At 40.1% G+C, this 27,225-nt stretch overlaps 1 protein-coding gene across 3 annotated transcripts in view; it reads right to left on the reverse strand.

Annotated features, from left to right (window-relative positions):
• Positions 1-27,225, reverse strand: part of LOC139765906 (kinesin heavy chain-like) — a 909,514-nt gene that overhangs the window by 200,811 nt on the left and 681,478 nt on the right. For all 3 annotated transcript variants that reach the window (XM_071693874.1, XM_071693867.1, XM_071693860.1), the window contains exons 12-14: positions 24,926-25,132; positions 24,437-24,592; positions 18,644-18,763 (exon numbers count right to left, since the gene is read on the reverse strand). In XM_071693874.1, the coding sequence (XP_071549975.1) occupies positions 18,644-18,763; positions 24,437-24,592; positions 24,926-25,132 (483 nt within the window). The remainder of the gene's footprint in view (positions 1-18,643; positions 18,764-24,436; positions 24,593-24,925; positions 25,133-27,225) is intronic.

Here is a 27,225-nt window from a genome sequence, read left to right on the forward strand (position 1 = left end):
CAGCATCCTTTTCCTACAAAAATCAATGAAAATTCCTACAATTCTTTCCTGTTATCTTTTTTTTATTTAGCAGACAACATAACAACACAGCAGTGTGGCAACTTCCATTCTCTATCTCTGTGTCAAGTATCGCACCACAACCACATCACTTTGCTCTCATCTCATCTTTTGCCCCAGCCATACAATCATTGAATAGCCTTATCGATGCAACCCCAAATCTATTTCAAACCAATCATTCACACCACACCTTACTCTCAAATATGCACCATACCATTACAAATGCCGTGAACAACAGCCAATAATCTTCTATGCACATTATATCTTATCATTCACTTTATCATGTGCTTTAACTCCCTCTTCTTTTCTCCAGAACTGGTTAGAGCAAAAGAAAAAGATATTGCAAATACATGACACAGGCTCATAACAATGACAGACAACTCTCCATATTCTTGTACCGTATCTTATTATCATTCCCTTTTCATTACCTTGCATGTGTTCCATTCTGTGAATTCAGATTCTTTTTAATAATCTATTTCAGGTATGCTATCAGGTGTTGGTACCTCAAACCTATTTCATGATCTCAGAAAAACAACAGAATGTTGAGTATTTGAAGAGCATATAGCTCTCTGTGAGATAGTCCCATTGGCACAGTGAGAATGCTCCCACCCATCCCTGAGGGACTTAACCATGTGACAGACCACTGCAGTAAGCATCCCGAGCCCACAAGACTCCTCCTTATAACTATGGTCCATAGGTGCTCATATTACTGGAGGGACCATACTGAATTCACTTCCACCCATAAAAATACAGAAGTAAATGAAAAAGAAGAGGGGTAAGTAGGGTTGGTGTAAACCTGGAGGACTGTTTGCATGAATCTTGTGGAGACAAATGTTTGTCATTCTTCAAAGTTTATTTCTCTCAGAATGGATAAGACTTGAGCAAAGTAAATGAGATCAATAACCCATGGAGGAGGGAGGTATTCCTTTTTACTTGCATTCTATGTAATTGATATTGATGTAGAAGTGCCTGAAGTGTTCACCTGCATACCTCAAAAAATTACATGTCGATCATGGCTGGAACAGATTTCTTTTGGCATGTGACTCCTGAACTCCAGAGGCCTTTAAAACCAGTGCCTTATGGAAAGGTTACCTCATGGGTGTGATGCTGAAGCTACCCTCCTGTATCACGGATTCTCACAGACGGAGATTGGTGTGGCTCTGTATCTCTTATATCAGTTAATGCTACATTCTTGGCAGTGCAACCCCTTAGAAATTTTTGTAATCATAATAATCAAAATTCTGCCTTTAGCTCTGCCATCATTAACACAAAGCTGAGAAGGGAAAAACAGAATGAGATTGGTTGAGGGATAATTTTGGATAGAACTGGGAACCAAGACAGGCTTATAAAGGGGCTACCAGGGTCACTGAACCTCAAAAGTGACCAAGTTCCTAATGTACTCTCAAACAGATCTCACCAGGAGAGAAGTAAATCTTTTCCTATTGTTGTCATTTCACAGTGAAGGCATTTCTGTCATGTGTAAGAAATATATCTATTAGGGACATTCACTTTGAAAGTAATGTGTTCATTCTTGCTGGGAATAGGTCAACTTTGGGAGACACTCTCAAGGAGAGGATCCTCTGAAATACCTTTTTCCCATAAGAGACTTCTTTCTATTGGGATGACCAGAGATGGGGTATCCAAACAATTGTTGCAAATCCCTTGAAAGAATGTTGTTGAAGACTGGATTGCCAGCATGATGTCAATAATGATGGTAATTTGTAATCCTTTCCCTACAGTACAGTTTTCAAAGATTCTTAGTATAAGTAGTTCTTGCACATCTATTTGTTAGCTGAATTTATTTGTTTTCCCATTGGTTTACATTGGATGAGAGGTAATCCCATTTTTCTAAAGAATATGTTCAAACTTTAATAAGGGATGAAGGTATCTTTACAGGTAGCATGGCCTAGAGATGAAAGCTTTCTCTTCCCTACAGACATTTCTCCTGTAGTTGGAAGAGAAAGAACCTTGTTTATTTCTAACTACACAAAACAATTTGTTAAATACAGGTCTGAGTATTCCTGCTTTGTCCTTGCTCGAGACAAAAGTACCCTCCAGAACTGAGCTTCCTTGTGATTCATTTTATTTGCCTTCTTAAGGCAGCTCTCTACCTGATGAATCTCAATAATCTTAAGGGACTCTTCAGATGAAGGCTCTACTGTATCCTACTGAATCCCCAGTCAAATATAGTGTTGGCATAGGATTAGCCAGGATTTCTTACGATTTACCAAAAAAGACCTCAGGTTTTATAGCAAAGCTTAGGTTTTGGCACATTGTGACTGGTATCATTTTACTGGGAGTTCTATAACTAGGAAGCTGTCAGTTGTACCAATATATCCAGTGATGAGCCTTTAAGGGTAAGACTTCAGTCTTTATCATGCTGATGAAGACCGACAGGGCTAGGATTAGCTGAAAAAGTATGGGAGAAAACTGCCACCTTATAGGATCTACATGGAAATCTAAGAGTTTCATGAATCTTTAAGTTATGTATCCTTGATATCTGTGTTGATCATCTAAGAGTCATATGGAAAACCTTGGTTTACCTATTTGACGGCAATTGGAAAAGACTTTAATCACATGAATCTGATCAGAACAAGGCATTTCTTGGCAATATTGGTCAGCTGTGCTTTAACCTGCTACCAGCCGGGAAAGAGGTATTGGGTAACTGGTTCTCTCTTTTCCTATCAGACTCCTGGGTTCCATGGGGGCCTCTGCTTTTAACTTGTTTTCTTTCATAGAAAAAAGAAATGTTTCACTTATTCCTTCTCAATCTTTTTGTTTTATGAGACATTAAATAATTTTTCCTCTTCTGCAGAGCCTCCATTTGTTATCCAACTAACTGGTGAAGAATGGAAGTCCTATAGAGATCCACCTTGACCTATGATCTGGGTGATGATAGTCATTCCAGACAGATAGAAGAACCCAGGGTTAAGTGACCCCCATTATTCTTTTGTTCCACTAGTCTACTGCATCCAGATTCTTGGAAAACCAATAAACTGATATCTATGGAACACCTAAAAAAACTTTTCATAGTTATGTCTATTTTAGTGCTCTGGTCCTGTAACAGGCAAAATATGGAATAAGATCCTATGTTTCTCTTAATGTGGCTTCACTCCACTAAACTTAGATTACAATGTTTAGAATTCATAAAGCCTATAAACTTCATGTGCGAAGATGAAATTGGCTGTTTTTTATATCGATAAATGAGAAGAACAGACTTTTTCTGCTCTCTGCTCAGCAGACTGCCACAAGTTGTCTAAACTTTTAAGATTTTTACAATATTATTTTTCATTTTGCTTTGTCGCTGTCTCCCGCGTTTGCGAGGTAGCGCAAGGAAACAGACGAAAGAAATGGCCCAACCCACCCCCATACACAATGTATATACATAAACGTCCACACACACAAATATACATACCTATACATCTCAATGTACACATATATATACACACACAGACACATACATATACACCCATGCACACAATTCACACTGTCTGCCTTTATTCATTCCCATCGCCACCTCGCCACACATGGAATACCATCCCCTTCCCCCCTCATGTGTGCAAGGTAGCACTAGGAAAAGACAACAAAGGCCCCATTCGTTCACACTCAGTCTCTAGTTGTCATGCAATAATGCCCGAAACCACAGCTCCCTTTCCACATCCAGGCCCCACACAACTTTCCATGGTTTACCCCAAACGCTTCACATGCCCTGATTCAATCCATTGACAGCACGTCAATCCCGGTATACCACATCGATCCAATTCACTCTATTCCTTGCACGCCTTTCACCCTCCTGCATGCTCAGGCCCCGATCACACAAAATCTTTTTCACTCAATCTTTCCACCTCCAATTTGGTCTCCCACTTCTCCTTGTTCCCTCCACCTCCGACACATATATCCTCTTGGTCAATCTTTCCTCACTCATTCTCTCCATATGCCCAAACCATTTCAAAACACCCTCTTCTGCTCTCTCAACCACACTCTTTTTATTTTCACACCTCTCTTACCCTTACATTACTTACTCGATCAAACCACCTCACACCACACATTGTCCTCAAACATCTCATTTCCAGCACATCCACCCTCCTGTGCACATCTCTATCCATAGCCCACGCCTCGCAACCATACAACATTGTTGGAACCACTATTCCTTCAAACATACCCATTTTTGCTTTCCGAGATAATGTTCTCGACTTCCACACATTCTTCAAGGCTCCCAGGATTTTCGCCCCCTCCCCCACCCTATGATTCACTTCCGCTTCCATGGTTCCATCCGCTGCCAGATCCACTCCCAGATATCTAAAACACTTTACTTCCTCCAGTTTTTCTCCATTCAAACTTACCTCCCAATTGACTTGACCCTCAACCCTACTGTACCTAATAACCTTGCTCTTATTCACATTTACTCTTAACTTTCTTCTTTCACACACTTTACCAAACTCAGTCACCAGCTTCTGCAGTTTCTCACATGAATCAGCCACCAGCGCTGTATCATCAGCGAACAACAACTGACTCACTTCCCAAGCTCTCTCATCCACAACAGACAGCATACTTGCCCCTCTTTCCAAAACTCTTGCATTCACCTCCCTAGCAACCCCATCCATAAACAAATTAAACAACCATGGAGACATCGCACACCCCTGCCGCAAACCTACATTCACTGAGAACCAATCACTTTCCTCTCTTCCTACACGTACACATGCCTTACATCCTCGATAAAAACTTTTCACTGCTTATAACAACTTGCCTCCCACACCATATATTCTTAATACCTTCCACAGAGCATCTCTATCAACTCTATCATATGCCTTCTCCAGATCCATAAATGCTACATACAAATCCATTTGCTTTTCTAAGTATTTCTCACATACATTCTTCAAAGCAAACACCTGATCCACACATCCTCTACCACTTGTGAAACCACACTGCTCTTCCCCAATCTGATGCTCTGTACATGCCTTCACCCTCTCAATCAATACCCTCCCATATAATTTACCAGGAATACTCAACAAACTTATACCTCTGTAATTTGAGCACTCACTCTTATCCCCTTTGCCTTTGTACAATTGCACTATGCACGCATTCCACCAATCCTCAGGCACCTCACCATGAGTCATACATACATTAAATAACCTTACCAACCAGTCAACAATACAGTCACCCCCTTTTTTAATAAATTCCACTGCAATACCATCCAAACCTGCTGCCTTGCCGGCTTTCATCTTCCACAAAGTTTTTACTACCTCTTCTCTGTTTACCAAATCATTTTCCCTAACCCTCTCACTTTGCACACCACCTCGACCAAAACACCCTATATCTGCCACTCTATCATCAAATACATTCAACAAACCTTCAAAATACTCACTCCATCTCCTTCTCACATCACCACTACTTGTTATCACCTCCCCATTTGCGCCCTTCACTGAAGTTCCCATTTGCTCCCTTGTCTTACGCACTTTATTTACCTCCTTCCGAAACATCTTTTTATTCTCCCTAAAATTTAATGATACTCTTTCACCCCAACTCTCATTTGCCCTCTTTTTCACCTCTTGCACCTTTCTCTTGACCTCCTGTCTCTTTCTTTTATACATCTCCCACTCAATTGCATTTTTTCCCTGCAAAAATCGTCCAAATGCCTCTCTCTTCTCTTTCACTAATAATCTTACTTCTTCATCCCACCACTCACTACACTTTCTAATCAACCCACCTCCCACTCTTCTCATGCCACAAGCACCTTTTGCGCAATCCATCACTGATTCCCTAAATACATCCCATTCCTCCCCCACTCCCCTTACTTCCATTGTTCTCACCTTTTTCCATTCTGTACTCAGTCTCTCCTGGTACTTCCTCACACAAGTCTCCTTCCCAAGCTCACTTACTCTCACCACCCTCTTCACCCCAACATTCACTCTTCTTTTCTGAAAACCCATACAAATCTTCACCTTAGCCTCCACAAGATAAGGATCAGACATACCTCCAGTTGCACCTCTCAGCACATTAACATCCAAAAGTCTCTCTTTCGCGTGCCTGTCAATTAACACGTAATCCAATAACGCTCTCTGGCCATCTCTCCTACTTACATACGTATACTTATGTATATCTCGCTTTTTAAACCATTTCCATTTACAACACTGAACACCCCATGTATACCAATTATTCCCTCAACTGCCACATTACTCACCTTTGCATTCAAATCAGATTTTTACAAATGATCATATATATCATTCACTCTCCTGGGGTTTACATACACAGACATATGCATGAATAAGCTTATGTATGTTTAATGATGGTTCTATTTTGCATCAATGGCTTTCATGCATGTCATTTGCACTGCAAAAAGCTAAACCTCTTATATGGCTGGCACATCTGTCCAACTTTGTTTCAGCTCAACCAGAACATTGAAGCCTTGTGAATATAGCTAGTGTGTCTGTGTTTATACAGTCTATCTATCTATCTATATCTCTGATGCCTGTTCCCGACAGGAACTCCCATAAGAGGGTAGCCACAGCCATGACAATAGAGTATGCATAATTAGTAACCTCCAAACCACAATTCTTAAATTTATTTTATGCACTTTATGTTACTCTGTGAAAACTCTTTACATACCATTGAATATAAGAACAATGAACAATGATCTACAGCCATCCTAAAACAACTCAACTCTTAGTTCCATGAAAAATCATATGCATTGCCGACAAAGATCAAAAATAGAGGCCAATGATCATAGTTCTATATAAAGAAGTTATATTCTGGATGTTGGAGAATCCTCATATGGTATGCATTATTTCTTGTGAGATTAGAAACATTTTTGGCACTAGCAGTGAGTACTGAATGAGCCCTCAAGACGTACGATGCAAGCGGGTGGATTTGCTTCTGCAATCCTCATACATCTATCTATGCTTAAATTTTCATTAAATTTATTGACAATATAAATTAATAGTTCTTTTCTTTCTTTTCTTTCAAACTATTTGCCATTTCCCATGTTAGGGAGGTAGCGTTAAGAATAGAGGACTGGGCCTTACTATAAACTATGTAGAACTTATAATGTTTTGCCTTGAAAAAAGTATTACTATTCACATTTGATTCCATACGGAAATCTACATTATCTATAAACGATCATTACAAAAAGTCTAGATAAATTTCATGACCATCATGGTACAAAAATGGTATTTCTATCTCAATTAGATTGTATTTCATGTACAGTGAGAGCAAAATCTTTATCTCTTCATAATTGGATTTCGAAGTGGAGTAGAGTGGACCACAGCACTTTGAATTTTCTCTGCACTCTACAAGTTATGGACTGTAGATTCATGCAGGCTGTAATCAGCATTCATTTCTTTTCCATTAAAGTGCTGGTTCTTGAGTAGATGTTGCTGGATGTTTGGATGGTATTTCTATCTCAATTAGAATGTATTTTATGTATAGTGAGAGCAATTTCTTTATCTGAATGGTATTTCTATCTCAATTAGAAAGTATTTTATGTATAGTGAGAGCAATTTTTTTATCTCTCCATAATTGGATTTCCAAGTGGAGTAGAGTGGACTACAGCACCTAACCTAACAAACACAGGCATGATGGGCTGAAGGAAAATCACACAAGCAGGTAAAACCTAATGACACAAGTAGCACAGATCCACAAATAATGGTGGTAACTGTGAGACTGACCTGCTGGTGGGAACTTACACTTACTCTGCCTGCCAACCCCTACTGAAGTTTGGGCACACTTTCTACAACACACAAACACACACACACACACACACACTTGCAAAGTAGCAAATTTTGACTGCACAAAAAGAGAGATTTATAGAAGTAGGTTCTTTGCGTAATAGCAAAATCATATATAGTGATCCTGCATAAAAAGAGGACTTGGTGTATAATGAAACCCAGAAACAATGAATGAGTGGGAGAGTCACTCAACCTCAGACCTGAGGGTGATAAGCAATCAGGGATGCAGCCAAAATGATGCTCAATACTTTGTAGTTCTAGGTGGTTGTAAAGGTTACCCACTATGCAAGCACTTGGCCTCCCTCTGTGTAACGTTTAAGAATTAAGCCTGTTACTGAACCCTTACAATCTTCTGCTGTGCAGATGCGAGCTGCTAGTTGGAGGACTATGGACTGTCCCTGTAGTTCTGACCTGGAAAAGCAGTGAAAGAAACCAACTTCCCGTAGCCAGTCCATTCGTTAACAGAAATGCTTTTCATGCCAGTTTGTCGGTGTTTACAAAAGTCATGTAGAAACCATATCCAAGGGAATCTACTGTACATTAGGCCCTGATGGGGACTTCTAGTTTCTTTTGCATGATAAAGCAAGCCTCAAGATTGCACTCAATGTCTCCAAAAGAAAGCGGTCTTAAAGAGCTCCACATTAACTGGCTACCTAAACTGACCATCTGAACTTTTAAAAGAAAATAGGTGAATCTGACAGTTTACTAGAACTCCAGGTTCTCAGAAGCTTGCAGAATTTTTATGACCACTATATTATATCTTATTTATTGTACTTAGTCGCTGTCTCCCACATCAGCGAGATAGCACAAGGAAACAGATGAAAGAATTGCCCAACCCACCTACATACACATGTATATACATAAACACCCACACTCACACATATACATACCTATACATTTCAACGTATACATACATATACATACACAGATATATACATATATATATATACATGTACATATTCATACTTGCTGCCTTCATCCATCACCTTCGCCACCCCGCTAAACATGAAATGGCACCTCCCTCCCCCACGTGCATATGAGGTAGAGCTAGGGAAAGACAACAAAGGCCACATTTGTTCACACTCAGTCTCTAGCTGTCATATGTAATGCACTGAATCCACAGCTCCCTTCCCACATCCAGTCCCCACAAAACTTTCCATGGTTTACCCGAGACGCTTCACATGCCCTGGTTCAATCCACTGACAGCGCGTCGACCCAGGTATACCACATCATTCCAATTTACTCTATTTCTTGCACACCTTTCACCCTCCTGTATGTTCAGGCCCCAATCGCTCAAAATCTTTTTCACTCCATCCTTCCACCTCCAGTTTGGTCTCCCAATTCTCACTCCCTCCACCTCTGACACATATATCCTCTTTGTTAATCCTTCCTCACTCATTCTCTCCATGTGATCACTAATTCACACAAACACATGGGTGACTAAGCTGAGCTTGAACAGCAAACCTTTAAACTGTTAAGTATGTGCATTCTCTTTTAGCTGGGACCGTAGAAATTCCCTGTTCCTAGAGAGTCTAGGTCCAGGCTATCAGCCCAAGCCCATTTGCCCAAAATAGAAAACAACAAGAACAACTGTTGTTATCTTGAGTGAATATGACGCAATTATATGGTTAAGACAAAAACGATTTAAAGTTACTTTCCTTTTCTTCATAGTTTTTTCCTTTTTTTTGTCTTCTGGACTAGGAACCTCTTGTTAATAGTACTGTCAAGTGAGATTAATTATAGCTTAATAAAAAATTTAGGTTTTACAGGTAGGGCTTTCAAATTCAAGTCTGAGAAAAATCATTACATAGTTCTCTGGTGAGTTTGAATGGAGAAAAACTGGAGGAAGTGAAGTGTTTTAGATATCTGGGAGTGGATCTGTCAGCGGATGGAACCATGGAAGCGGAAGTGGATCATAGGGTGGGGGAGGGGGCGAAAATTTTGGGAGCCTTGAAAAATGTGTGGAAGTCGAGAACATTATCTCGGAAAGCAAAAATGGGTATGTTTGAAGGAATAGTGGTTCCAACAATGTTGTATGGTTGCGAGGCGTGGGCTATGGATAGAGTTGTGCGCAGGAGGATGGATGTGCTGGAAATGAGATGTTTGAGGACAATGTGTGGTGTGAGGTGGTTTGATCGAGTAAGTAACGTAAGGGTAAGAGAGATGTGTGGAAATAAAAAGAGCGTGGTTGAGAGAGCAGAAGAGGGTGTTTTGAAATGGTTTGGGCACATGGAGAGAATGAGTGAGGAAAGATTGACCAAGAGGATATATGTGTCGGAGGTGGAGGGAACGAGGAGAAGAGGGAGACCAAATTGGAGGTGGAAAGATGGAGTGAAAAAGATTTTGTGTGATCGGGGCCTGAACATGCAGGAGGGTGAAAGGAGGGCAAGGAATAGAGTGAATTGGAGCGATGTGGTATACAGGGTTTGACGTGCTGTCAGTGGATTGAATCAAGGCATGTGAAGCGTCTGGGGTAAACCATGGAAAGCTGTGTAGGTATGTATATTTGCGTGTGTGGACGTGTGTATGTACATGTGTATGGGGGGGGGGGTTGGGCCATTTCTTTCGTCTGTTTCCTTGCGCTACCTCTTAAACGCGGGAGACAGCGACAAAGTATAAAAAAAAAAAAAAAAAAAAAAAAAAAAAAAAAAGTTCTCTGGTGCATCCCAGCCTTGAACACTTTAATGATTTTTGTTATCCCAACTGGAAAAAATCAGACAAAACTGAGGGTAAAGCAGCAAGGAAATGAAAATAATTTAGAGAGTAAGCAATGAATCCCATGACAGCTAGGTAAATGACTATCCTTATTCAGCCAAAATGAATAACTATTGAAAAGACTCAATGAACTGTTGCTGTCTGCATTCCTTAATAAGCTTTGCCAGCAAGCTGACTCTAAGAGGGAGCATGCATGAAGGTCTTAAGAAACATCATTACAGCCTCATCAAAAGCCTGAAAAACAAAGACAAGATGTCAGGAAGCTATACAGATCATACCCTTCAATTTGTTAACTCACGTATAATTTCTGAACTGTAAAATGTCCTATTCACACAGTTGGAGAAAAGCTGTTGCAGACATTACTTAAACATGTACAAAACTAGTACATGAAGCTCTTTTGCTGTAAGTTCCATCATATCCTGATCCTTCTTCACCGACAACAAAAGAATCTTAGCAGATAGATGCTTCCAGGAAACACAGTTTTATAGCTATCAACAATATGACTTATCACATCAAAAACTTACTTAGCCAATGGAAGATCTCAGGAATCAGTGCACTGAATTATCTGAGTCCTAAAATAATAAACAAGGGGTTTTGCATTTGGGAGCTCTATGTCTCCCATAATTCATGAGGATCTGATGAGACAGAACCACTGGAATTCTTCTTATTTAAGGTCACTTACTATTGGAAAATACTGCCAAACCACAAAAGAATGAGAAAAAATTATATATCAAAGACTTTTTCCAAAGGACCCTCTTTCATTCTTCTGAGAAGGCAAACAGCAGTCTTATCTCCTGAACTTTCTACAAAAAAGAAAAACAAACAAGATACTAGTTTACAATCACAATACAAAGTTTTCCCCCTCTTCATGAACTTGCATGAAGGACAGCTCCTGCTTTAAATACAGCTTTAAAGATAAGATCTACAAAGTTGAAATAAAATCAGATAATCCTGAGGGCTGTCTTGGAACTGAAGAGCAGTTAAAGATAATCACTGGAAATTTGTTAAACAGTCTTGCAACAAATCTTAATTACAGAAGAAAGAAATATGCTGAAAAATCTCACTTTTCAGACTTAGACCATTTCTAGGGGATGTAAAGTTCATCTTTGGTCATTTCTAGGAGCCTTACAATGGCCTCTTTCTCTAAGAAGGCTATACAATAACTGTTTCATTACTTTGTATAAGGTCTTGCAAGGAGCCTTTGTAAAATCTAGACAGTTCTAGGGATTTAATTGATTTCATAAGACAGTTTTTCCATCTGTTTCTTGGCCTTGGTCCAACACATGTGTAGGGTGCACCATAGTCCCTAAGGACTTTATACTCTAAAAGGAAATCAAGAAGAAAGTAGCTTCCTTCTTTTGAAGGAATACTATCCGTCTTCTTCCAAGAATTCCAACCGATTAAGTCTGGCAAACATAGTAAAATTTCCCTTAAACCTGGTACTCCTCCCCAGAAGATAGTCTGAAAAAAGTTACAGGTGAAAAGAAAGTTCAACTGGAGAGACTCTAATAATACATCTCTTCACACCTAGACAATAAGTTCTGGAGGAATGCAAAATAAACCCAAAAGAGTCCTGAGGCACTCTAATGTGAAGTTCAATCCAAAAAGAAAAGAAAAATGATGGGAAACATATCTTCTTACCAGACTGCAGAGAGGTCCTGGAAGAGCAAATGTATCTTAGGGGGCATTTAGAAACAAGAAAGAAGGCTCTATGTATCCAAAGAGTAACAAGAATTCCAACAGAAGTCTGGTGGAGGTAACATGCTATCAGATGGGTTGGAAGAATGTAAACCTACACAACATAATATGGAAGCATAAACCATGCTGTGGGGATGCTGTGGCATTCCAGAAGGCTGTTAGGTTAGGAAGCATTTGTTTCCACTGGAACAAACAGAGGTCTGGCATAACTAAGCTGTACCTAACCTTACTTTCTTAGGTTCTTTAGAGATCTAAAGAAAAAATATATATTTCCTTTTCCTTTCATACATATTCGCCATTTCCCACATTAGCAAGGTACCATTAAGAACATAAGACTGAGCCTCAGAGGGAATATCCTCACTTGGCCCCCTTCTCTGTTCCTTCTTTTGGAAAATTACAAATGGGGGGGGGAGGATTTCCAGCCCCAGCTCCCTCCCCTTTTAGTCGCCTTCTACGACATGTAGGGAATACATGGAAAGTATTCTTTTTCCCCTGTCCCAGGGATTATACATGACAACTAGAGACTGAGTGTGAATGAATGTGGCCTTTGTTGTCTTTTCCTAGCGCTACCTCGCACACAGGTGGGGGGGGGGGGGGGGGTGTTAGTTCATGTGTGGCAGGTTGGCGACAGGAATGAATAAGAGCAGACAGTATGAATTATGTACATGTGTATATATATGTATGTGTGTGTATATATATATATGTATACGATGAGATGTATAGGTATGTACATATGCGTGTGTAGACGTGTATGTATATACACGAGTATGTGGGTGGGTTGGGCCATTCTTCCGTCTGTTTCCTTGCACTACCTCGCTAACGCAGGAGACAGCGACAAAGTATCATAGAAAAAATAAAATATACACATATATATATATCCCTGGGTATAGGGGAGAAGGAATACTTCCCATGCATTCCCGCGTGTCGTAGAAGGCAACTAAAGGAGACGGGAGCAGGGGCCCAAAAACCCTTCCCTCCTTGTATTTCAACTTTCTAAAAGGGGAAATAGAAGAAGGAGTCACATGGGGAGTGCTCATCCTCCTTGAAGGCTCAGATTGGGGTGTCTAAATGTGTGTGGATGTAACCAAAATGAGAAAAAAGGAGAGATAGGTAGTATGTTTGAGGAAAGGAGCCTGGGTGTTTTGGCTCAGTCAAATGAAGCTTAAGAGTAAAGGGAAGAGTGATTTGGGAATGTTTTGGGAGTAAAGTCAGGGGTTGGTGAGAAGACAAAGAGCAAAGGAAGGAGTAGCACTACTCCTGAAACAGGAGTTGTGGAAGTATGTGATAGAGTGTAAGAAAGTAAACTCTAGATTGATATGGGTAAAACTGAAAGTGGATGGAGAGAGATGGGTGATTATTGGTGCATATGCACCTGGGCTTGAGAAGAAAGATCATGAGAGGCAAGTGTTTTGGGAGCAGCTGAGTGAGTGTGTTAGTGGTTTTGATGCATGACACTGGGTTATATTGATGGGTGATTTGAATGCAAAGGTGAGTAATGTGGCAGTTGAGGGGATAATTGGTGTACATGGGGTGTTCAGTGTTGTAAATGGAAATGGTGAAGGGCTTTTAGATTTGTGTGCTGATAAAGGACAGGTGATTGGGAATACTTGGTTTAAAAAGAGAGATATACATGAGTATATGTATATAAGTAGAAGAGATGGCCAGAGAGTGTTATTGGATTATGTGTTAACTGATAGGCACATGAAAGAGAGACTTTTGGATGTTAATGTGCTGAGAGGGGCAACTGTGGGATGTCTGATCATTATCTTGTGAAGGCAAAGGTGAAGATTTGTAAAGGTTTTTAGAAAAGAAGAGAATGTTGGGGTGAAGAGAGTGGTGAGAGTAAGTGAGCTTGGAAAGGAGACTTGTGTGAGGAAGTACCGGTGAGATTGAGTGCAGAGTGGAAAAAGGTGAGAGCAAATGATGTAAAGGGAGTGGGGGAGGAATGGGATGTATTTAGGGAAGCGGAGATGGATTGTGTAAAAGATGCCTGTGGCATGAGAAAGGTGGGAGGTGGGCAGATTAGAAAGGGTAGTAAGTGGTGGGATGGAGAAGTAAGACTGCCAGTGAAAGAGAAGAGAGAGGCATTTGGACGATTTCTGCAGGGAAATAGTGCAAATGATTGGGAGATGCATAAAAGAAAGAGGCATAAAGGAAAGGTGCAAGAAGTGAAAAAGAGGGCAAATGAGAGTTGTGGTGAGAGAGTATCATTAAATTTTAGGGAGAATAAAAAGATGTTTTGGAAGGAGGTAAATAAAGTGTGTAAGAGAAGAGAACAAATGGGAACATTGGTGAAGGGGGCTAATGGGGGGGGTAATAACTAGTGTGAAGTGAGAAGGAGATGGAGTGAGTATTTTGAAGGTTTGTTGAATGTATTTGATGATAGGGTGGCAGATATAGGGTGTTTTGGTTGAGGTGGTGTGCGAAGTAAGAGGGTCAGGGAGAATGGTTTAGTAAACAGAGAAGCGGTAGTGAAAGCTTTGTGGAAGATGAAAGCTGGCAAAAGGCAGGTTTGGATGGTATTGCAGTGGAATCTATAAAAAGGGAGTGACTGTGTTGTTGACTGGTTGGTGAGAATGTTCAATGTATGTACGGTTCATGGTGAAGTGCCTGAGGATTGGCAGAATGCATGCATAGTGCTGGTGTATAAAGGCAAAGCGGATAAAGGTGAGTGTTCAAATTACAGAGGTATAACTTTGTTGTGTATTACTGGGAAATCATATGGATGGGTATTAATTGAGAGGGTGAAGGCATGTACAGAGCATCAGATTGGGGAAGAGCATTGTGGTTTCAGAAGTGGCAGATGATGTGTGGATCAGGTGAATGCCTTGAAGAATGTATGTGAGAAATACTTGGAAAAATAGATGGGTTTGTATGTGACAATTATGCATCTGGAGAAGGCATATGATAGAGTTGATAGAGATGCTCTGTGGAAGGTATTATGAGTATATGGTGTGGGAGGTAAGTTGGTAAAAGCAGTGAAAACTTTTTATCAAGGATGTAAGGCATGTGTACGAGTAGAAAGAGAGGAAAGTGACTGGTTCCCAATGAATGTTGGTTTGCGGCAGGGGTGTGAGATGTCTCCATGGTTGTTTAATTTGTTTACGGATGGGGTTGTTAGGGAGGTGAATGCAAGAGTTTTGGAGAGAGGGGCAAGTATGCAGTCTGTTGTGGATGAGAGGGCTTGGGAAGTGAGTCAGTTGTTGTTCGCTTCTAGCAACTTACCTCCCACACCATATACTCTTAATACTTTCCACAAAGCATCTCTTATCAACTCTATCATATGCCTACTCCAGATCCATAAATGCTACATACAAATCCATCTGTTTTTATAAGTATTTCTCACATATATTCTTCAAAGCAAACACCTGATCCACACATCCTCTACCACTTCTGAAACCCCAATGCTCTTCCCCAATCTGATGCTCTGTACATGCCTTTACCCTCTCAATCAATACCCTCCCATATAATTTCCTAGGAATACTCAACAAACTTATACTTCTGTAATTTGAACACTTACCTTTATCCCCTTTGCCTTTGTACAATGGCACTATGCATGCATTCCGCCAATCCTCAGGCACTTCACCATGGAACCATACATACATTGAATATCCTCACCAACCAGTCAACAATACAGTCATGCCCTTTTTTAAAAAATTCTACGGTAATAACATGCAAACACGCCACCTTGCTGGCTTTAATCTTCTGCAAAGCTTTCACTACCTCTTCTCTGTTTACCAAATCTTTCTCCTTGACCCTCTCACTTCGCACACCACCTCGACCAAAACACCATATATCTGCCACTCTATCATTAGCCACATTCAAACACATCAAACACATGCTCTAATCCCACAATTCTAAATTCAGGAGGGAAAATAAAGATCTTAGCTTAAACTAAGCATTATCTGGTTTGACCAAGAAAACAAACTGATCACAAGGAACTGGTTTATCCTCACAATATAATTTGCTTTCCCTTCTTCATGAACTTACATAAAGGACACCTCTTGCTTTCTAAATACACCTCTAAAATTAAGATTTACAATAGATCAAATATAATCAGATAATCCTGAGGGTTGTCTGAAAATGAGGGGCAACTAAGAAGAATAACAGAAAATTTGCTAGACAGGCTTACAGCAAGATTTAATTATGGCCTGGAACAAAGAAATATGCAGAAAAAAATCTTATTTTTTAGTGTTAGATCACTCATAGGGGATTTAAAGTTCATCTTCGGTCATATCTAGGAGCCTTCTATTAGAAGATGTCACAGTAACTGTTTGATTACACTGTATAAGGTCTGACAAGGAGAATTTTAAAGTCTAGACAGTTCCAGGAACTTCATTTGAATTAAAAAAGAAAGTTCCCCACATTTTTTTATTTTAAACCAGCATGTTTAGGGTGCACTATATTCCCTAAGGACTTTATACTCTGAAAGGGAAACTATATTCCCTAAGGACTTTATACTCTGAAAGGGAAACTATATTCCCTAAGGACTTTATACTCTGAAAGGGAAACTATATTCCCTAAGGACTTTATACTCTGAAAGGGAATCAAGAGGAAAGTAGCTTCCTCCTTTTGAAAGAGTACTATCTGTCTTGCTCCAAGAATCCCGACCAGTCAAATGCAACAAATGTAGTAAAATTCCCCTTAATCCTGGTACCTCTCCCCAGAACACAATCTGAAAATAGCTACTGGTGAAAATAATGTCTAACTGGAGAAATACTTAAAGTATATGTCTTCACACTTAGACACTGAGAAGTTCTGGTGGAATGCAAAACAAACATACCAGAGCCCAGAGGCACTCCAATGTGAAGTTTATTCCAAAAAGAAAAGAAAAATGATGAGAGGTGTATCTCTTCACCAGACCACAGAGAGGTCTTGGCAGAGCAAATATACCTTAAGGGGTATTTACTAACAAGTAAGAAAGCTCAGTGTATCTTGAGAATAACGAGGGTAACTGATGCCATCGGACAGGTTGGGAGACTGTAAACCTACACAACAGAACATGGAAGTTCCACTGGGACATTGGTTCCACGGTAAGAATCTTGCTGTAGGGATGCTGGGGCATTCCAGCAGGCTTCTAGTTTTAATGGATGGACCAGAGAAGCACTTGTTTCCTCATTGGAACAGAGGTATAGCATAATCATGCTGTGCCTTACCTTACTCACTTGCATTTTGTAGTGAAACAAGACTTTTTACTGGATACCTGAGGGTGTGAGACTATTTACAAGATTTTTCAAAAGACTTGAGATATAAGTTCCGTCAAGGAACAGACACTAATAGAGAGAATCTAGAACATAGACCTCTGGAATGAAACACATATTATCCAGTAGCAGGATGTTGGTTTCAAAAAAGTTACTGTTGGGGTGTGATTCATGTCACTGGAACCCTAAGGTCTAACAGTATGATCTGATTCCAAGGCAAGAACCGTTGGAGAATGTGATTACTTATCAGTTCGATAAATAGAATGTTGTGGAAAAATAAATTTGTATCTCTTATTACTCTGTTGGGGTCTCTGTTGAAACATAAGACTTCCCTTTAGACCTTTGAGAAGACCTGAGGTAAAGAAAATTCCATACAAGGTTAAGGAGCCTGGACTTGAATGATTAAACATAGAACATGGGTCTCCACAACAACACAAAACTATTCCATACATCCAGGAGATTCCAACAGAAAAACAATCTTCCATGGGAGGTCCCAATGATCCAGCCTGTTATCTAGCAGAAAAGCAGGGTACTGACTTATTTGGCCTTCATTTACATGCACATGCCATGAACTCTTGGCACCAATTGTTCTTCCTTCCAACAAGTATGTCATACACTCTAAGTCTGAGTTATACACTGGAAAAAAAGGTAAAAAATGCAAAGAGCTGTAAACTACCTCATAGGCATGGGTGATGGGGACCTGCTATCAGTCTACCACATTACTTGTTATACTCCACAAGAAACATGTGTAGACTCCTTAAAATCCTCATGATGATATTACTTTTACTATAACCTTGCAAATTATGAAAAATTGGGAATCTTATGACAGGAACTATCCTACCATCAAGGAGACAAAAGGGGGTGTACTGCTGGAAAAAATGCCGCAAGTTGTGGTCGAAAGTAGACCTCCTGACCAAACTGTCTGGGGTGCACCCATAAGGAGAAATAAAAAGCAAACAGATTTCTAAAGATAATTAAAAATCAAAATATCCACAGGTATATATAATGCCAAGTATGTTATGAATGAAAGATACAAATCTAAATGAATGTCTATTTTGATGTGCTTCATCAAAAACCCCAGTGACTGAAAACTTTTACCTTCGCAGTCATAATCATCACAAGTGAAAGCGTGTTTTGAATAAAAAGATAACAGACATTTACCAAAAAATATAGTCAGTATGAAAGTAAAAAAAATATAGATCACCTTTTGTTTACTGTTTTCATAACTTTTGATTAAGTTTCTCTTACCTGGAAGTTCTCAAGTGTACTACAGCGTTGCACAAGGTTACGCACTTCACTCTTCATCTTTGATACATAAAGTCGAGCCATGGTAAACTCCTCTTCAAGCTTATTTGGGTCCCCTGAATTCTGAAAATCAAAGAGAATAATTAGTGCTGCCCAGCAATAACCGATTTGCAACGTATATGGAGGAAGTTTTACACACATGGGAACCCATCTAGTGAACATTCTCTATCATAAACTTAAATTTCTGTATGCTGTCTGCATACACCATGTGTTCAATCATTCTATTCCATTTATCCACTACTCTTTTACTATAACATTACTTCTTCATTACAGAGGTATAAGTTTGTTGAGTATTCCTGGTAAATTATATGGGAGGGTATTGATTGAGAGGGTGAAGGCATGTACAGAGCATCAGATTGGGGAAGAGCAGTGTGGTTTCAGAAGTGGTAGAGGATGTGTGGATCAGGTGTTTGCTTTGAGGAATGTATGTGAGAAATACTTAGAAAAGCAAATGGATTTGTATGTAGCATTTATGGATCTGGAAAAGGCATATGATAAGAGTTGATAGAGATGCTCTGTGGAAGGTATTAAGAATATATGGTGTGGGAATCAAGTTGTTAGAAGCAGTGAAAAGTTTCTATTGAGGATGTAAGGCATGTGTACGTGTAGGAAGAGAGAAAAGTGATTGGTTTTTAGTGAATGTAGGTCTGCAGCAGGGGTGTGTGATGTCTCCATGGTTGTTTAATTTGTTTATGGATGGGGTTGTTTGGGAGGTGAATGCAAGAGTTTTGGAAAGAGGGGCAAGTATGCAGTCTGTTGTGGATGAGAGAGCTTGGGAAGTGAGTCAGTTGTTGTTCGCTGATGATACAGCACTGGTGGCTGATTCATGTGAGAAACTGCAGAAGCTGGTGACTGAGTTTGGTAAAGTGTGTGAAGGAAGAAAGTTGAGAGTAAATGTGAATAAGAGCAAGGTTATTAGGTACAGTAGGGTTGAGGGTCAAGTCAATTGGGAAGTAAGTTTGAATGGAGAAAAACTGAAGGAAGTGAAGTGTTTTAGATAACTGGGAGTGGATTTGGCAGCGGATGGAACCATGGAAGCGGAAGTGAATCATAGGGTGGGGGAGGGGGTGAAAATCCTGGGAGCCTTGAAGAATGTGTGGAAGTCAAGAACATTATCTCAGAAAGCAAAAATGGGTATGTTTGAAGGAATAGTGGTTCCAACAATGTTGTATGGTTGCGAGGCATGGGCTATGGATAGAGTTGTGCGCAGGAGGGTGGATGTGCTGGAAATGAGATGTTTGAGGACAATATGTGGTGTGAGGTGGTTTGATCGAGTAAGTAATAATAGGGTAAGAGAGATGTGTGGTAATAAAAAGAGTGTGGTTGAGAGAGCAGAAGAGGGTGTTTTGAAATGGTTTGATTACATGGAGAGAATGAGTGAGGAAAAATTGACCAAGAGGATATATGTCTCAGAGGTGGAGGGAACAAGGAGAAGTGGGAGACCAAATTGGAGGTGGAAAGATGGAGTGAAAAAGATTTTGAGTGATTGGGGCCTGAACATGCAGGAGGATGAAAGGCGTGCAAGGAATAGAGTGTATTGGAACGATGTGGTATACCGGGGTCAACGTGCTGTCAATGGATTGAACCAGGGATGTGATGCGTCTGGGGTAAACCATGGAAAGTTCTGTGGGGCCTGGATGTGGAAAGGGAGCTGTGGTTTCGGTGCATTATTACATGACAGCTAGAGACTGAGTGTGAATGAATGTGGCCTTTGTTGTCTTTTCCTAGCGCTACCTCGCACACATGAGGGGGGAGGGGGTTGTTATTTCATGTGTGGCGAGGTGACGATGGGAATGAGTAAAGGCAGACAGTATGAATTATGTACATGTGTATATATGTATATGTCTGTGTATGAATATATATGCATGTATAAATATGTATACGTTGAGATGTATAGCTATGTATATTTGCGTGTGTGGACGTGTAAGTATATACATGTGTATGAGGGTGGGTTGGGCCATTCTTTCGTCTGTTTCCTAGCGCTACCTCGCTAACGCGGGTGACAGCGACAAAGCATAATAAAAAAATAAATAAATGAAAATATCTCTTACCCTTTGATCAATTATTCAATCAAACCATATCACACCACATATTGTCCTCAAACATTTCATTTCCAACACATCCATCCTCCTCCGACACAACCCTATCTATAGCCCACACCTCACAACCATATAACATTGTTGGAACCACTATTCCTTCAAACATACCCATTTTTGCTTTCTGAGATATTCTCACCTTCCGAACATTTTTCAACACTCCCAGAACTTTCGCCCCCTCCACCACCCTGTGACTCACTTCCGCTTCCATGGTTCCTCCGCTGCCAAATCCACTCCCAGATATCTAAAACACTTCACTTCCTCCAGTTTCTCTCCATTCAAACTTACCTCCCAAATGACTTGTCCTTCAACCCTACTGTACCTAATAACCTTGCTCTTATTCACATTTACTCCCAGCTTTCTTCATTCACACACTTTACCAAACTCAGTCACCAGCTTCTGCAGTTTCTCACCCAAATCAGCCAACAGCATTGTGTCATCAGCGAACAACAACTGACTCACTTCCCAAGCTCTCTCATCCACAACAGACAGCATACTTGCTCCTCTCTCCAAAACTCTTGCATTCACCTCTCAAACAACTCCATCCATAACAAATCAAACAACCATGGAGATATCACGCACCCCTGCCGCAAACCGACATTCACTGAGAATCAATCATTTTCCTCTCTTCCTACTCATACACATGCCTTACATCCTGCTTCTAGCAACTTGCCTCCCACACCATATATTTTCAATATCTTCCACAGAGCATCTCTATCAAGTTTATCATATGCTTTCTCCAGATCCATAAATGCTACATACAAATCCATCTGTTTTTCTAAGTATTTCTCACATACATTCTTCAAAGGAAACACCTGATCCACACATCCTCTACCACTTCTAAAACCACACTGCTCTTCCACAATCTGATGCTCTGTACATATCTTCACCCTCTCAATCAATACCCTCCCATATAATTTCCCAGGAATACTAAACAAACTCATACCTTTGTAATTTGAACACTCACCTTTATCCCCTTTGCCTTTGTACAATGGCACTATGTATGCATTCCGCCAATCCTCAGGCACTTCACCATGAGCCACACGTACATTAAATATCCTTACCAACCAGTCAACAACCCTTTTATAATAATTTCACTGCAATACCATCCAAACCTGCTGCCTTGCTGGCTTTTGTCCTCCACAAAGGTATATGCAGATCAGATCCATGAAGGGGCAAGGTCAAAGCACAAGAAGTAGGTGTGTTGCCAGTATGGGTACAAGACAGGTAAAGACACCAGCTGGCTTGACTCCTGGCCGAGGTGGGAGTAGCTAGAGAGTCTCTGATACCTGGGCTTCCTTCAGGGGTTAAAATGACATTTCCCAGTTTAGGGTGGCTTCCAGGTTCTGCAAGCTCAGTCAGAGTGCCTGTGAATCAATCCTCTAGAAGTGGCTCTAGAGTTCACTAGTTATGGCAACTCTATTGCCATGGCCACCCCCTTGAGGAGTTCTAGGTGGGAACAGACGTCAGAGATATAGAGAGATATTATTATTTTTTTTTTTTATTATACTTTGTCGCTGTCTCCCGCGTTTGCGAGGTAGCGCAAGGAAACAGACGAAAGAAATGGCCCAACCCCCCCCCCATACACATGTATATACATACGTCCACACACGCAAATATACATACCTACACAGCTTTCCATGGTTTACCCCAGACGCTTCACATGCCTTGATTCAATCCACTGACAGCACGTCAGCCCCGGTATACCACATCGCTCCAATTCACTCTATTCCTTGCCCTCCTTTCACCCTCCTGCATGTTCAGGACCCGATCACACAAAATCTTTTTCACTCCATCTTTCCACCTCCAATTTGGTCTCCCTCTTCTCCTCGTTCCCTCCACCTCCGACACATATATCCTCTTGGTCAATCTTTCCTCACTCATTCTCTCCATGTGTCCAAACCACTTCAAAACACCCTCTTCTGCTCTCTCAACCATGCTCTTTTTATTTCCACACATCTCTCTTACCCTTACGTTACTCACTCGATCAAACCACCTCACACCACACATTGTCCTCAAACATCTCATTTCCAGCACATCCATCCTCCTGCGCACAACTCTATCCATAGCCCACGCCTCGCAACCATACAATATTGTTGGAACCACTATTCCTTCAAACATACCCATTTTTGCTTTCCGAGATAATGTTCTCGACTTCCACACATTCTTCAAGGCCCCCAGAATTTTCGCCCCCTCCCCCACCCTATGATCCACTTCCGCTTCCATGGTTCCATCCGCTGCCAGATCCACTCCCAGATATCTAAAACACTTCACTTCCTCCAGTTTTTCTCCATTCAAACTCACCTCCCAATTGACTTGACCCTCAACCCTACTGTACCTAATAACCTTGCTCTTATTCACATTTACTCTTAACTTTCTTCTTCCACACACTTTACCAAACTCAGTCACCAGCTTCTGCAGTTTCTCACATGAATCAGCCACCAGCGCTGTATCATCAGCGAACAACAACTGACTCACTTCCCAAGCTCTCTCATCCCCAACAGACTTCATACTTGCCCCTCTTTCCAAAACTCTTGCATTTACCTCCCTAACAACCCCATCCATAAACAAATTAAACAACCATGGAGACATCACACACCCCTGCCGCAAACCTACATTCACTGAGAACCAATCACTTTCCTCTCTTCCTACACGTACACATGCCTTACATCCTCGATAAAAACTTTTCACTGCTTCTAACAACTTTCCTCCCACACCATATATTCTTAATACCTTCCACAGAGCATCTCTATCAACTCTATCATATGCCTTCTCCAGATCCATAAATGCTACATACAAATCCATTTGCTTTTCTAAGTATTTCTCACATACATTCTTCAAAGCAAACACCTGATCCACACATCCTCTACCACTTCTGAAACCACACTGCTCTTCCCCAATCTGATGCTCTGTACATGCCTTCACCCTCTCAATCAATACCCTCCCATATAATTTACCAGGAATACTCAACAAACTTATACCTCTGTAATTTGAGCACTCACTCTTATCCCCTTTGCCTTTGTACAATGGCACTATGCACGCATTCCGCCAATCCTCAGGCACCTCACCATGAGTCATACATACATTAAATAACCTTACCAACCAGTCAACAATACAGTCACCCCCTTTAGAGAGATATACAAAACTATAAATCCAGAGTGAGACAAAAAATGTGTACTCTTCTATAACTTTAAGAATAACTTGCCATCACAACATCCTCCTTGCCACTTAGAATATGCCCATGAAGTTAAAACTGACCATTCACCATCAACTGCAATAAAGAATTTTGACAATAGACTGAACATGCCTGCTTAGTGGGTGGTCAGCTCTAACTGAACTTACTCTTTCCCTCCCTTCACTATTGTTGGTAGCTAGGGTGATTATACTACACAAGTGAGGATTAAACTTGTAATTCTTCCATATTCCAAGCTTGCATGCCACCCTTCCATTCCTTTCCCCTATCCTTCCACCCTCTGTCTCTTCTCAAGGGAAGGGTCTAAGCAGACTAGAATGGCCTTGTGACCAGCACCTAAGAGAAAACAGCTTTTGTTTTAAAACAAATTACTTCACAATTTCTCATTATCCTTATCTCTCCTCTTTCTTCTTATCTTACCTTATAATTTCTCTAATTCTCTCCTACCTTAATTGACAAATCCCCTGCACTGCCTCCAACCACATGGCCAACTTCTCCAAGATCCGTCAGGAGGGAGAACAACATTTCATTCATCCTTTTCCTTTGGTGTACAGATGAGTCCTTCATTTGCTGCAACTCACCCTGCATTGTTGTTAAAGCTGTCTGCAAATAAGAGGAAGACCATGAATCAGTAATCAAATCAAATAAACAGTAATCAAAACTCAGTTAAGCTCGATTATTTGATTTTGATAAATATCACACTGAGAAGATCACTTCTAGAAAGTAACTTACTTCACACATCTTATTTCTAATGCTGAAATTATCTAATTCATAATCTTAATGGATCAATAACTGATGTGTCCATAGTTGAAATGAATTCTTAACAAAGATATGTTAAAATAAACAGAAAAACTTGTGGTTTACACTATTGGCATCTTTCAGTTGGACTCAGCTAATGGGCCTTTACCTATGAAGCTTCTAGATGCTGTGTCTAACCTGTTTTTCTGTTAGCTCCTCATTGAGTGTCTCATTCTCTTTACATTTGTTCTCCACCTCCTGACTTTTCTGGTCATAGTTGAGGGCCAGCTCCTCCAGAGCCTGGAGCACTTCTTTCACTTCATCCTTGGCAGAATCATTCTCGGCCTGAATCCTTGCCATCTCCGTCTGTAGGACCTCATAGTCACGACGGGTAGCAGCAATAAGCTGTGAATAAGGAGGATGTAAAATATTGCACAAGGTATCACTCAGTGAGAGAACATCTGTTATCATATACAAGAAAGAATACAGTATGAATAAATCAAGCATGGAAGAAAACTTTCAATAGAAGACAGGAATCAATATCTACATGAATAATGAAGAGAGATCATCAAAAATAGGCTGTCTACTACAGTTTGAACATTATGTACTCTTTGGTAAGAAAAACAGGTCAGAAATATGAAAGGATGCAAGAGTAGGTCACTTTTAAAAAAATCATTAAGAATTATGGTATTTTGTTAATATTATCCTCCTTCAGCCACTTGTTTACATTAATTGGTGCATAGTCACCACATCACTAAGTTGAGACTACCTCCTGTTATATTTTTCTTCAAGTACAAAGTATTACATGTCTAGGAGGCTAACGATAAAGCTATGAGTCTCTTTCTTGACTGTTGACTGAAGGGATGAGTTTTAGAAAAAATTTTGGTAGATCTTGGTAGGGTTTGTAAGACAGTTCTTTGGAAAGCCATTGTACTCCTAAGAAGGTAAAGAAAACAGAAAAAAATATATAAGAATATTAGATTCTTGGGTTCAACCTTGGTAGTCCAATGTCAAAGTGGAAAATATAAGGTAGCAATTGGTACACTAATAAAAGTCTTATAAAATATTCATGTCATCATTCATGACTACCACCTGCTTTATATTCCTTTAGAATGATAAGGTATGGTAAAAATTATTGTTTAGAATTAAAAAAGTGTAAAACGTCTAACCTGTAGGCCATAGGGTAAGCATTCTTACATTAAAAAAAATCATATGCTAATAAAAACAAATGTCTTATCTAACAAGATAAAGAAATGATTTCAATGACTGCACTTACTATCAACTGCAGCCTAAATGGCTAATGACAATGGTGTATAACCATTTTAAAGCATAAGAACCATGTATATCAATATAACTAATTCTCTGCAACAATTCCCTGGGAGACCTCAGCTGAACCATATTGGTCCATAGTTTGGATACCAGGTACTTCACTCTTTCTCAAAATGACCCTGCTTATGAAGAAAGGAAAATGAATTTCCCTCTAATAAAAGACGATTGCCTTTATCACTTAGCTCACTATACTAAATTGGAGTGTTCTTTCACACTATCACCTTTACACACAAAATTATTTAGTTCACCCACTAAAACTCATTCCCCTGGCTTCTTCAATTGGAATGATACTTTTCTGACTCAGTTCTCTAGAGGACTTACCAATTTATTCCTGTGGTTTCCCTCTTTTCCTTGCACCTCTGATATGCCATACTTTCTAAATTTCATATTACATATCCTCCTCAAATCCTCACTTCTTTCCAAATTTCAGCTATATTACATACATCCAAAGTGGGACACATATTCCTACATGCACACTACTTGAGCACTTTTTCTGAAATCCTCCCCATCTATTGGAGCTTTCATTACATTTCTAATTCTTCTCCCTTGCATTTCACAGACCATGATGCCAAACATACAAGTACATCTCAAAGAAAACTGATGCTAATTTCCAAGCTTCTAGCTGGCTGGGCCTGTTATAGCTGTGGTGCTCACATTTCTAACAACCAGGGAAAATAAACAACTGGGTGCACTATGCACCATGTACCCTTAACAGGAATCAAACAGAGGCCACTGGGAAGGACATCAGCAACACCAACTACTATACCACCATACCTCTTTTCTAACCCACTCCTGGTATGCTGCTACTGACTTACTCTTTATATATTTCACATGTCCTCTAGAGGCACTGTTCCTTGTGCTAATGGTGGAAATATAATATCCCATAAGCCATTGAACTCTAAAAAGTTTACTATCTACAGCCTGTATATATTTCTGCTGTATAGCTTTCTAACAGATCTAACTGCCACATGTAAAATAATGCGAGATATTTTCACCAAGACTTGGAGCCCATCATCTTCTGTCTGTTTGATGACTTTTCATATTTCGATCTTCTCCAAAACTACAGTCCCAATCTGAACCAAGCTTGGCAGGGATGGTCAATTACTCTTTTTTTCAAAAAATGTCTGGTGACACTAAACATCATCCAAAATGGCTAATACAGATGAAAA

This window comes from Panulirus ornatus, chromosome 4 (genome assembly GCF_036320965.1).
Source record: "Panulirus ornatus isolate Po-2019 chromosome 4, ASM3632096v1, whole genome shotgun sequence".
Taxonomy (NCBI): Eukaryota; Metazoa; Arthropoda; class Malacostraca; order Decapoda; family Palinuridae; genus Panulirus; species Panulirus ornatus.